The sequence below is a fragment of the Gracilinanus agilis genome, chromosome 3 (genome assembly GCF_016433145.1).
Source record: "Gracilinanus agilis isolate LMUSP501 chromosome 3, AgileGrace, whole genome shotgun sequence".
Taxonomy (NCBI): Eukaryota; Metazoa; Chordata; class Mammalia; order Didelphimorphia; family Didelphidae; genus Gracilinanus; species Gracilinanus agilis.
In genome coordinates, this window is record NC_058132.1 from 439786494 (window position 1) to 439799402 (window position 12909).

Consider the following 12909-nt stretch of genomic DNA (forward strand, 5'->3'; position numbering starts at 1 on the left):
CCTCCTCATCATCTAAAGAAAAGTCTCCTATTAAAGAAAAAGACTTGTACAAAAATATTTATAGCCGCGCTCTTTGTGGTGGCAAAAAAATTGAGAAATGAGAGAATGTCCTTCGATTGGGGAATGGCTGAACAAATTGTGGTATCTGTTGGTGATGGAATACTATTGTGCTCAAAGGAATAATGAAATGGAGGAATTCCATGTGAAATGGAAAGACCTCCAGGAATTGATGCAGAGTGAAAGGAGCAGATCCAGGAGAACATTGTACAAAGAGACTGATATACTGTGGTACAATCGAACATAATGGACATTTCTCCTAGCAGCAATGTAAGGATCCAGAGCAAGGCTGAGGGATTTATGAGAAAGAAAACTAGCCACATTCAGAGGAAGAACTGTGGGAGTAGAAACACTGAAGAAAAAGAACTGCTTGAACACATGGCCTGATGGGGATATTATTGGGGATGTAGACACTAAACAATAACTCTGGTCCAACTATCAATAATATGGAATTAGGTCTTGATCAATGATACATGTAAAACTCAGTGGAATTGTGCATCAGCTAAAAGGGCCTGGGGGGTTTGGGGGAGAGGGAAAGAACATGAAATATGTAACTAGGGGAAAATATTCAAAATAAAAAAAAATTTAAATTAAAAATTAAAAAAAAATAAAGAAAACTCTCCATGTTACTGCTCCCTTTGAAGTCCTTGCAGTTCCTTAGTATTGAGCTCTTCTTTATGTTCCTGAACTAACTCCTCCACATCATCACCACTGATCTCCAGACCCATGGATTTGCCTAGATTCAAAATATATCCCACAATTGGTGTAGAATCAGTCTCAAAGTCTTCAAAGGCTTTTTGAATTACAATTTTTGGCCATAACTTCCAAACAATTTTTGTTCATTGTCCTGCAAGAGACCCCCCCCCAAGTTATCAATAACAGGAAGTAAGTGCAGGATGTTGAAATGATTTTTTCAGAATTTATGTAGAGTCAACTCAAAAATGTCACAAAAGCCACAAAAAGCAAACACAAGGCCCGGGAAAGATGGTGGCGGCTGTGGTGGTGGCGTTTGTGACCTTTGGCCACCTTCTGGGCAGCAGCTGGGGCTTCCCTGTGGCCGCCAGATGTTTTGGTGTGCAGGTGTCACCCATGGGGGAGAAAATTACCCACACAGGCCAGGTTTATGATGAAGATGATTACAGGAGGATTCGCTTTGTTGGTTGCCAGAAAGAGGTAAATGAAAACTTTGCAATTGATTTGATAGCAGAGCAACTAGTAAGCAAAGTGGAAAGTCGAGTGATATCATGTGATGGTGGAGGAGGAGCTCTGGGTCATCCAAAAGTATATATAAACTTGGACAAAGAGACTAAAACTGGGACTTGTAGGTATTGTGGACTTCAGTTTACACAACATCACCACCACTGAAACCAGTTATACACTGAAACCAGTACAATTTTCTGCATGTAAGAATTTTGGTATTTTAAAAAAACATATTTAAGAATCACAAAATATAAGCTTTGTTTAAAAAATATTCTATGAATAGAACACGATTGTTGAGTATAATTTAAGTTTAAAGTGACTTTTTCCCCATGAAATACAGTCCTTGAACTGCATTAGTTTTTCGAATGTATGGTCAAGTCAGTTAGTCTTTTAATACATTGGCTTGGTCTCTTATGAAAAATCAAAACCTTTCTGTTAGCAAATGTTAAAATAAAATTACTTTAACCTGTTTATATATTGAATTTTTGGTGATAGTTTAGAGATTATAAAGACAACCTTACATAGATTAGAAAAAGAACTGAACTCTCAAAGTCAAAAAAAAACTGAGTGCCTTTCAGTTCTGATACTTACTAGCTTTATAGTCATAGATAAATCACGTAATTTCTCAGAGCTTATCTGTAAAATGGAATGTTTTTTCTTATATCAAAAATGAACATTTCAATATTAAGAATAGAAAAGAGAGTTGTAATTAAACTATTATGTATAGTTTATATATGTTTATGCCTGGCACATATAATAGTAGGCGTTTAATGAAAATATTGATTGATTGTATGTATTATATTTAATATGATAGTAAGAAAACTTCTCTGCTTGTCTTTGTCCCTTTTTGAACTTCTGCTCTTTTCTGTATATCTTAAAATATAAAATGTTTCCCTGATAATCTTTTTTTCTTGCATCATTATGATAATTATTCAGTTTTTATCCCTACTAAAGGGAAGGCCTTCCTTGTAACAAATAGCTGTAGCCAAGCAAACAAATCAATATATTGGCCATGTCTGAAAAAAATGTATGTCTTATTTTGTACCATTATTCCATCACCTGTTCCAAGATGCAAAGAAATAAAGAATGCTTCACAAAAAAAAAAAAAAAAAGCAAACACAAGATCCAGTGGGATTCTGCACTGTGAGAGAGCTATACTGAGACTAAAACATGATCTTTTGTTTTGGCTGGAGCAGGCATAGGCTTCCCAAGTTTGCCAGACCAAGAAGTTCTAGGTTGAGTACTAAGCAAGCACAAATTTTTTTTCTTGTTAAAATGTATCGAATACCAAATTTGACAAGATTGGAAACCATTAAGTACCAAGGTTTGACTGTATTTAATATTCATTACTAGCCTGCCTAAGCTTATTTTTATTTTAGAGCTCCTTATATAATTTTATAGTAGTATACTGATATATATGTATGTATTTAATTCATTCTTATTTACTTAGCTCCACTTCCTAACTCCATTGTCTCCCTTTAAGTCTCAGTTAAAATCTGATCTTCTATAGAAAGTGTCTCCTTATCTGCCTTAATTTTAGTCTTTCCTTAGTTGATTATTTCCAATTCATCCTGTATATGTTTTGTTTGAATATAGTTATTTTCATGTTCTCTCTCATTAGATTATGAGATTATTGGGAGCAGGGATTTTTTTTCTGGGGGGTGTGGGGGGAGAGCTTTCTTTGTACCTGCAGTGTTTAGCTTAGTGCTTGGCAACCAAGTGCTTATTTTATTAACGAATTCCCTGACTACTGTTTGTTATTTTTTTAAAAAAATATATTAGGATAGAATGAAAAATAGAATTCAAGGATTTGAAAAATTATATAGTCAAACACTTTTATTGAAAGATGAAGAGACCAGTCCAAACCCTTCTTCTGACTACTTCCCACTTAAACTGTCTTGGCAGGCAGGCTAAATTAGGTTGAGAGTAACTGATGGGCCTCATATTAGTCAGTTAGTTAAGGTGCTATTTATCCCTGATGTGTGAAGACTTCCTCTGGCAAAAGAGGGAGGGTTGAGAACAGTTTGTGTAAAGTACAGTAGAAGTGGGTGCTGTTTAAAGAAAAAAGCTTAAAATTTGGATAGAAATTGAAGACTCTAAGGGCTTCCACTGAAATTATCTTGATTTTGTCTTGTCACTAGTATTCAGTGACTTTAGAAGAGAGGCCAACAACTTTGTATAACTTTGCTTCACTTAAATCTAATTTGTGAGCAAGTCATGTTACTTAAATCCAATTTATGAGCAAGACACCAGTGATGTCATTTTGGTTCTCTTTGGGTCTTTCCATTACGCCCCATTCTTTTTTTGGTGCCTTCTGAAGGATATCTGGCCTTCTCTTGGTGTCAGAATAATTTTCTTTCTTTGGGTATCAGGAAGGTTCATAATAGCTACTTCTCCACAATACCCCACCTCCAATAATTGAGATCTGAGATCTGGTGAATTTTTCACAACCTACTTAAAAAAAACCCAAAAAACAACTTTGGGGAGAAAGTGGAGGGTGGGGAGTTAGGGAAGTAAAGATAAAAAGAAAAGTAATGAAGAGAGAGACAGGAAAGGAAGAAATATGAGGGAAGGAAAGGAAAAAAAATTAAGTTGGAAAATAGCAGGATGTTTAGTATCTTCCTTATAACTTACAAGGATTCTTTCTTTCCTTAGAAAAAGAGATATACTTTGTTTATTTTTCTCTTCAATTTGCTACATGGATAAATGGATAGATGTGTGGAGTTTAGGAAGTCTAATCTCTCGCTTAACATTTGTGCTCTGCTTGAATGCTTGGGAAATAGAACTATGAACACTGATGTTTGCTTTAGTTACAAATAGGCTCTTAGCCCTCCTAAAATTCTGCACAGTTCTACACAGATTGGTTTGTTGTTGTTTTCATAGAGCTTAAGACTCTCTCTTCAATTATTGTTGTTGATTTTTTAAAAGAAAAGCTATGTCTTGAATGAAGTCAAAGAATATAATAGATTTGATAAATTCAGGCAAATACTTGGCCAGCTCAATTTTTAAAAGCCAAATAGGTTTTTTACCTGAATTGTTTAGCTCTTTACATTGACCAAGCAGTTCAGTATAGACAAAGATTGAAAGTTCGTTTTTTTCTCTCACTACAAGAATGCAATGCTATCTTTTCCCAACCCCACTCAAAAAATAATTGATCCCTATCCTGTCATAAAATCACTTTACATATTTATACATGGTTGCCATGTGTTCCCCGGAGCTTCCTTTTTTTAGTGTTAAGCTAGAGGTTTTCCATCATTCTTTTTTTCTTCACTGTTATCTCTCTAGACAATAATCTATCCCTGCATAATGCATGTCTGTTGAATTTGCATATGTTCATGTAATTTATAAACTGCCAAAGAAACAGCACAGTGCATCCACCAAATTAAAATATTGCACTCATTAAAATATAGCTCTCTCTCTTAAGATCATACAGCATTTCCTAGGAAATGACTATGATTCTTACCAGAACATTTTGCAATCATTAACTGAAACCAATTTTACTCCTCAAATCCATAGCCATAAAAGCAGTGATAAACCTACTGAATTTTTAATTTCTTTTTTAAAAACATGATTTATGTTTTTGTTTTTTTGCTAAGTTTCATATTATTGGAATATTTGCAAGAAGAGACATCTATAGGTCAAGAAGTGCCTGTGAAAAGCTATAACTATGCACAAATATGCTTTTTTATTATGTCTTTTTTAGTTGTATATCACAAGTGATACAAGTGACCTTCCAATTTAATCCAATAAGCATTTTAGTGCCTTCTTTGTTTGACATTGTGCTAAATCCTTATAGATACAAAAATAACACAAAAAGAATCACTGCCCTTTATGAACCCTGTATTTTAGATAGTCTATATATATGCAGCCACAATGACTTGAATATTTAGATGAACATTCAAATATCATATCTATTCTTCAGTGAAGCTGTACCCTCATCAATATACCTATCTATTTTAATGGTTTCTCTCAAAACGTATGTATTTTTTCTCATCCTGTGAATCCATTGTACATATTTTCCTGTAAGTTGTTGACAAAATGATCCTCTAAAATGTTAGAGATTTCTTTCTTCTAGATCTCTTTTATGGAGTTATATAGAATTATATTTGTAGTTCTGAAAGGCATTATGTCTAACCCTCCATTCCCATTTTATAAATGAAGGAACCTTTAATTATCTGGAAGATTCAGTGACTTGTCAAAAGTCACAGAAGTTATGAACATCAGAAGTAGGATTTGAATCAAGGTCCTTTGTCTCCATGGCCATAGTTCTTTCCCTTATACAGATTTTGACATTTCATAGCTAGCGAAGGAGTGACCCAGTTAACCATAAGTTAGATCTTTCACTGAGTACATGGCTGGTCTCTCTTCTTTCCTAGTCATACATCTCTTTGATGATATCCTTTATATTACTTATGGCATATAGTTTTCTATTTGTTATATTCTATAATCTACTTATACTGACTTTTTGCCTTTTTATTGACCTTTTCATCATTTGCAAAAACTACAGAATTTCATCATAGCATTTTTATAGTAACATTAAAAAATGGAAGTTTCTTTCATGGAGAATCTTGGGGTCATGAAAACACTTTGCAGTTTCCTCAAGGATCCAACTCTCTCTGTCTGTCTCTGTCTCTGTCTCTGTCTCTCTCTGTCTCTGTCTCTCTGTCTCTCTGTCTCTGTCTGTCTCTGTCTCTGTCTGTCTCTGCCTCTGTCTCTGTCTCTGTCTCTCTCTCTTCCTTCCTCTCTCTCACTCTCTTTCTCTCTCTCTCTGTCTCTCTCTCTCTGTCTCTCTGTCTCTCTGTCTCTCTGTCTCTCTGTCTCTCTGTCTCTCTCTCTCTCTCTCTCTTCCTTCCTCTCTCTCTATCCCCAGCTTTATGGACTGCCCATCTTATTGCTTATCATAGTTTAGAATATAGCTACATATGGGTAATATTTCTTTTTTTTGTTTTGTCTTTAAGTCCTCAGTACTTCTTATTGTATGATTTGTATAGTTAACACTGATGTAATATATGCATATATACCCAACAACTTATATATCAACAACTTAGGAAATATAACTATACATATATGTAATATCTTATAGAAATATATGTATACACAAATGCAATATCTTATAGGAAAACATGGACAATGGCTAAACAGGATAAGGAGTAGATGGGTTTTGATCTATGACATTGGAGAGGGTATCTACATTGATGGGAACACAGCACAAAATAATTTTGTTGATTGTTAGAGAATCAAGTGTTCTAGAAAATGATGCAATCAGTACATTGGTAAAAGACAAGGATGAGTATCCAAAGGATTGGATTTGCTCTGGATATTCACCGTAAAAATAGGAAACATCTTTGGCAAGCATAAAATACTTTGTTTTATGCCTCACTTGATACTTGGGAAATCAAGTTATTTCTGTTACATCTTCCATGGAATCTTGTGAAAATTTTATTTCTTCCTTCATAGGATATAACTTGGTGGAGGAGCTCTTTTAGCTTATATTTTATTTGCTTCTCATTCTTTCATCAAGGATGAACTTAATAGATGTGTAAATTAGTTTCATAAAGATTTTGTTCTGATAGGGAATTAGGTCATGCCAGTAATTATCAAAATTTTTTTATCTTCTTGTGATAGTATTAATTTCTAAGAGTTTTTTATCTTTCCATCCTATATATATTTTGAAAGTTTATCCATCAACGCCCTCAATGTTGTCTTACCTCCAACATGTACTTTCATGTCTTTAGTTTTCTAAATAATGATTTCTTCAGTTTTCTTTCTTTCTCATATAGTATATTGAGTATTTATATTGTAGCCTAAATGTACTTTTTTCACTCATATAGAAATAATTTCTCATGTAATCCTAACAATTTCTCCTCAATTTTTATATACTCTTTTCAGTTTCATTTTTAAATATTCTTAAATCATCAATCTTAATTCTATCACTCACCAATCTTTATGTAAATTAATTTTATTCTTCGCTATTGATATTTTAAGAAGAAATTATTTAAACTAGTATTTACCTCAGCTCCCATCTCTTTACTTGGCAAAGAGATGAGAGGTTTCTTTTCTACAGTGTTTTCTATGCCATTTAGACTGCATTTTGGTGATTAATCTTTAACCTTAGCTTCCTCAGGTAAGAGGCTATGCTAATATCCATTTTTATCATATAATCATTAGTATTGTTTAAATAGTTCAGATAAGATAGTCTTAATTTTATTCTCTATCTTCTCATTTTTTCTTCTTCTAAGTTGGCATTAATTCCACACTTTGTTCTAATGTTACAATGATCTGATTGTATGAAGAAATCTAATTCAGAATTGAATCCAGGTCCATTACTAGTTATTTTCTGTTTGGTTAAGACAGGAACATACCTTCCCACTGGAATACTCCCTTCCTACTGAATGGATACATATATCTAGCTTCCCCAAAACAGTGCTAACTTTATGTGAATTATACTCATTGTGTAGATGACTGAGTTGTATGTAAGACCCTCTTCTCTCTTCCCCCTTCTTTGTCTTCTTTTAATTCTTGTGATAAACCCTTGTGGTGAATTCATTTTCATTGCTTTTACATGTCATTTCAGCATCCACACTCCTTAAGAGGTTATTTTCTCCAGTGCTTCTGACTGGCCGTTGGGCCTTTCTTGAGACATAAACTGGTCCCATGACAAGGACTTAACCTATTGATAGCCACATCTATGCTGGGGGAGTATAGCATTGTGAGCCCAGCAGTAGAAAGCAAGGTCAATAGCAAAAACCTACATCCTCCCAGGAGCGACTTTCTTATGTGAATATACTATCAAAATATGTATAATGAATTTTTGTCTTGTTTTTGTTTTTTACAAAATACTTGTATTAGGGAAATACTCAACTTGGCTTGAAAGTAGCAGAGAAAGGAAGTGGAAGCAATAGTGGGGGCAATCTGCTACAGAACTATGATGGGGTGTGATTAAGAGTATATTTAGAGAGAGTAGTTAGTCGGCTCAGTAGATTGAGAGCCAAGTCTAGAGATGGGTGGCCCTAGATTCAAATCCAGCCTCAGATACTTCCTACCTGTGTGATCCTGGACAAACCACTTAAGCCCCATTGCCAAGCTATTACTGCTCTTCTGCCTTAGAACCAATGCACAATATTTATTCTAAGACAGAAGGTAAGGATTTAAAAAAAGTGTGTATGTAGAAGGTTTGATCTTGGTGAAAAGAAGTGCCACCTATGCAACAGAGGGTAGAATAAATGAGGGATAGTATTTACATGGCAGGGTAGTGGTGATGGGGGTAATATCAAGGAATTTTGAAGTATGGAGAAGCAGAGAAAAGGAAACTCACAGCAAATGAATTTATTGAGTTTGTTTTTTAAATAAGGTATGAGGTGAGATATTTAGCTAAAAATGTTGGGAAGTGGGTATCCTAGGAAGCTTAAGGAAAGGAAAAAATGACTTCTGGGGGTGGAGCCAAGATGGAGGAGTAAACCAGAGAAGCTCCATGTCACCACAAGAATCTTCTTTGACCAAGATTAAAATATCGCCACAAAATGAATATAGGAGTGAAAGAACCAACAAAGAGATAGAGTGAAACAACTTTTAAGAAAAGAAAAACCCCCAAAGTAGGCAGAGAACATTTGGGGCACTGGGGTGAGAGGAGAGGAGAGACAAAAGGCTGTAGCAAGGATTGAAGAGCAAGCCAAGAGCAAGACATACCCCCACCTCACATCTGCTGTCACAGGTTTAGAACCTAAGTACAAGCTAATATTAATACCCTGATATCCTGCCTGGGCAAATAGTGGTACAAGCCAACCCACATCCCTTGAAATTTCAAACCTGTGGAGAAGTCTGGAGTTCCAGCCCAGAGCAGTCTGGGTTAAAATGAACTGATCTATCCCCAGAATGAAGCCAGAATTCCCACTATGGGTTTAGGATAAGGACATAGTACACAGTTTGGGGTAAGGACACAATTCTCAGTGGGAACCCCCACCCCAAATCTTTTTGCCCAAAACTAAGAGCAGAGCTCCAGGACAAGGTAATCAAGGGTGTGCCTGATTGGATCAAGTACACAGTAAGACCAAAAACTTGAGGTTAATCCTGAGGCTAGAATTTGGTCAGCCCCTGACCCGATCAAGTTTAGAGTGAAATCAAAGGCTTACATCTAAGCCTGAGGTAAGTATTTAAGCTATCAGCATCTCAAGAGTCAATTGAATCAGCATATGGAGGGGGCTCAGAACTCTCAGCTCTCAGACTATCACATCATCCTCCAAGAATTGAAACTGGTAAAAACCCAGAAAATAAGCTCACAATAACATCAAGGAAGGACCAAAGTTTAAGAAGGTACCCTAACTTCCCAGAAAACAGATTCTAGTTATAATTGGGCAAAATGAGCAAACAACAAAAAAAGCACTTAACTCTAAAGAGCTTTTATGGAGACAAAGAGCAAGGCACAGACAAAGAAGGGAACAGTGAAAGCAAAAGAAACACATGCAAAATCCAAAAGAAAAATATGGATTGTACACAGATTCTGGAAGAGCTCAAAAAAGGCTTCAAAAACTAATTAAGAGAGGCAGAGGAAAAGTGGGAAAGAGAAATGAAAGTGATGCAAAATGAAATGGGTCAATTAAAAAAGGAAAATAAAAAAACTGACAGAGGAAAATCAGGCCTTAAAAATCGGAACTGGCCATCTAGAAACTAATGACTTCATGAGAAATCAAGAAACAACAAAGTAGAATCAAAGGAATGAAAAAAAGAAGAAAACACAAAATATCTTATTGAAAAAATAACTGACTTAGGAAATAGATTTAAGAGACACAATTTTAAAATTATTGGACTACCTGAAAGCCATGATAAAGAAAAAATGTTGCACATCATATTACAAGAAATTATTAAGTTAACTGCCTAGATATCCTCAAAAAAGAAAATAAACTTGAAATTGAAAAATTCACAAATTGCCTCCAGAAAGAAATCCTCAAAGAATAACTTCCAGGAATGTAATAGCTGAATTAAAGTGCCACCAGTTCAAGGAAGGAATACTTCAAGCAGCCAAAAAGAAACCATTCAAGTACCATGGAGGTACAATCAGGATCATACAGGACCTAGGGGCTTCTACATTAAAGAATTAAAGGGGGGTTCCGGGTTAAGATGGCGGCAGAGTAAAAAGCAGCTCTTAACCTCTCCTGACGGAAACACACAAGACTCCTCAAGGGGACATAAAAACAAGTCCAGAAGAACGGAGGAACCCCACAACAGGGTGCAGCGTGGAAGGTACGTGGAATCGGGACATTTCCATGCTATAAAGGGGTAAAACAGCTCTCACTAAATTGCGGGCTGAGCAACCACCCCACCCCCACCCCCTCCACACACAACACCTATAGTGCCGAAGCCAGCTAAAAAGAAATAGAGCAAGTTTGGGGCACCCATCGAGTCATTGGCAGCTCAAGGGCCTGTTCCTGAGAGCAGCAAGATTTGGGACCCCAAAAAGCCAAAGAACGCACGTGAACTCTGAGTGCGGGAGCAGGCGCGGGCAGAGGCCTGGGTGGAGGCAGACACAGCCACGAGCTAAAGCTCTGAAACCCTGAGTGGGGAACCAGTGCAGATGGGTATACAACTGTGGAAGCAGCGCCCTGAGACTTATAAAGGAACCTCCTGCAGAGGATCAAGCAAGGGGGTCCACCAGGGGGCTTGACCTTGGAAAAAACCAGAACTCAGACCTCAGGAGCCAAAAGACCACGTACAGACCCTGAGCACGAGGATAAAGCTGAGAAGGTGCTGGGCTAATGATGGCTACCCAGACTCAGGAAGTTCAGAAGAGAAAGATAAACAACAAGAAAAAGAAGTCTTTAACACTCGACAACTTTTACACAGAGAAAATCCAGACAACCAAGCAAACAGAGGAGGAGAACAAACAAGCATCCGGACCCTCCTCAAATAAGGAAAATGGGTCACAAGCTTTGGAAGAGTTCAAAACTGAGATTCTGAGGAAGATGGAAGAGATCTGGCAAGAAAATAACAGTTTAAAAGGTAGAATCTTGCAATTGGAAAGTGAAGCTCAGAAATCAAATGAACTGATAAGCAAATTGAACACCAGAAATGACCAGATTGAAAAGATCATAGTGGAAAACGAAAAGTTTAGAGCCAAAAACCAGTCCCTAAAGGCTAGAATTGAGCAACTAGAAGCTAATGATCTCTCAAGACAACAAGAACAAATAAAACAAAGTCAAAAGACTGAAAAAATAGAAGGAAATATGAAATATCTCAATGAGAGAGTGACAGACCAAGAAAACCGGTCTAGAAGAGACAATTTGAGAATAATTGGTCTTCAAGAAAAACCAGAAATTAAAAGAAACCTGGACTCCATACTAAAAGAAATTATTCAAAAAAATTGCCCTGAAATCCTACAACAAAAGAGCAATATAGACATTGAAAGGATTCATAGAACACCCACGACATTTGATCCAGATAAGAAAATGGCCAGAAATATAATTGCCAAATTCAAGAGCTTTCAAGCAAAAGAAAAAATCTTACAAGAAGCCAGAAAGAGACAATTCAAATATCAAGGAACACCAATCAGGATCACACAGGATCTGGCAACCTCCACACTAAAAGACCGTAAAGGCTTGGAATACAATATTCAGAAAGGCAAGAGAGATGGGCCTGCAACCATGAATCAACTACCCATCAAAACTGACTATATACTTCCAGGGGAAAGTATGGGCATTCAACAAAATTGAAGAATTCCAAGTATTTGCACAGAAAAGACCAGGGCTAAATGGAAATTTTGATATCCAACCACAAAAATCAAGATAAACATGAAAAGGTAAATAAGAAACAGAGGGGAAAGAAAGAAAACTTATAATTTTTAAATTTGCCTTTTTAAGGGCCTCAGTGATATCTAATTATCTGTATTCCTATGTAGAGAAATGTTATGTATAATTCTCTGTAGTGAACTCTATTCACTATTATAATATTCACTATTATAGTAATCAGAAGAATAATTCACAGGGTGAGGGTGGAACACTAAATAATCTAAGATGACATGGGGGATGGGAAAGAGGGGGTGAATAGCAGAGGACACCAAGAGAAACCTGAGTGAATAAGAAAATAGAATATTCTATTACACACAAAGAGGGCATGGGAGGGAGAGGGGACAAATACTATTATAAGAAGGAGAGGAAGAGAGCATAAAGAGGTAATAATCAAACCTTACTCTCAGTGTAATCAACCCGGAGAGGGAAGAGTAGCTATACTATCCATTGGGACATAAAACTCTTATCTAACCCTTCTGAGAAAGTTAGAAGGGATAAACCAAGGGGAGCAGGGGAGTGGGGAGGTCAAAAAAAGGGAGGGGAGAAGGAGGGGGAGGGAATTCATAAGGCCTTTAAAAACAAAAAGGGGGGGAAATAAGGGAGGGGGTAGAAAGGGAAGTTAATCAAGGGAGGGGAAAAGGGATAGCGGCTTAATAGCAAACCACTGGTTTAAAAGGAAACAGTATGAGAAAAAGGGGGTAGGAATAGGGGAAGATAAGAAAATGTCAGCAAATGCACAACTGATGATTATAACTCTGAATGTGAATGGGATGAACTCGCTCATAAAATGGAAGCAAATAGCAGAGTGGATTAGAAACCAAAATCCTACCATATGTTGTCTACAAGAAACACATATGAGACAGGTGGACATACA

The 12909-nt window shown here is 36.4% G+C and overlaps 1 protein-coding gene across 1 annotated transcript; it reads left to right on the top strand.

Annotated features, from left to right (window-relative positions):
• The first annotated feature begins 607 nt into the window (after positions 1-607).
• LOC123239643 (NADH dehydrogenase [ubiquinone] iron-sulfur protein 6, mitochondrial-like) lies at positions 608-1453 on the top strand. The gene has a single exon (XM_044666923.1). It carries the CDS (start codon positions 1042-1044, stop codon positions 1420-1422), a length of 381 nt encoding a protein of 126 aa, XP_044522858.1. The 5' UTR covers positions 608-1041; the 3' UTR covers positions 1423-1453.
• The last annotated feature ends 11456 nt before the right edge of the window (positions 1454-12909 follow it).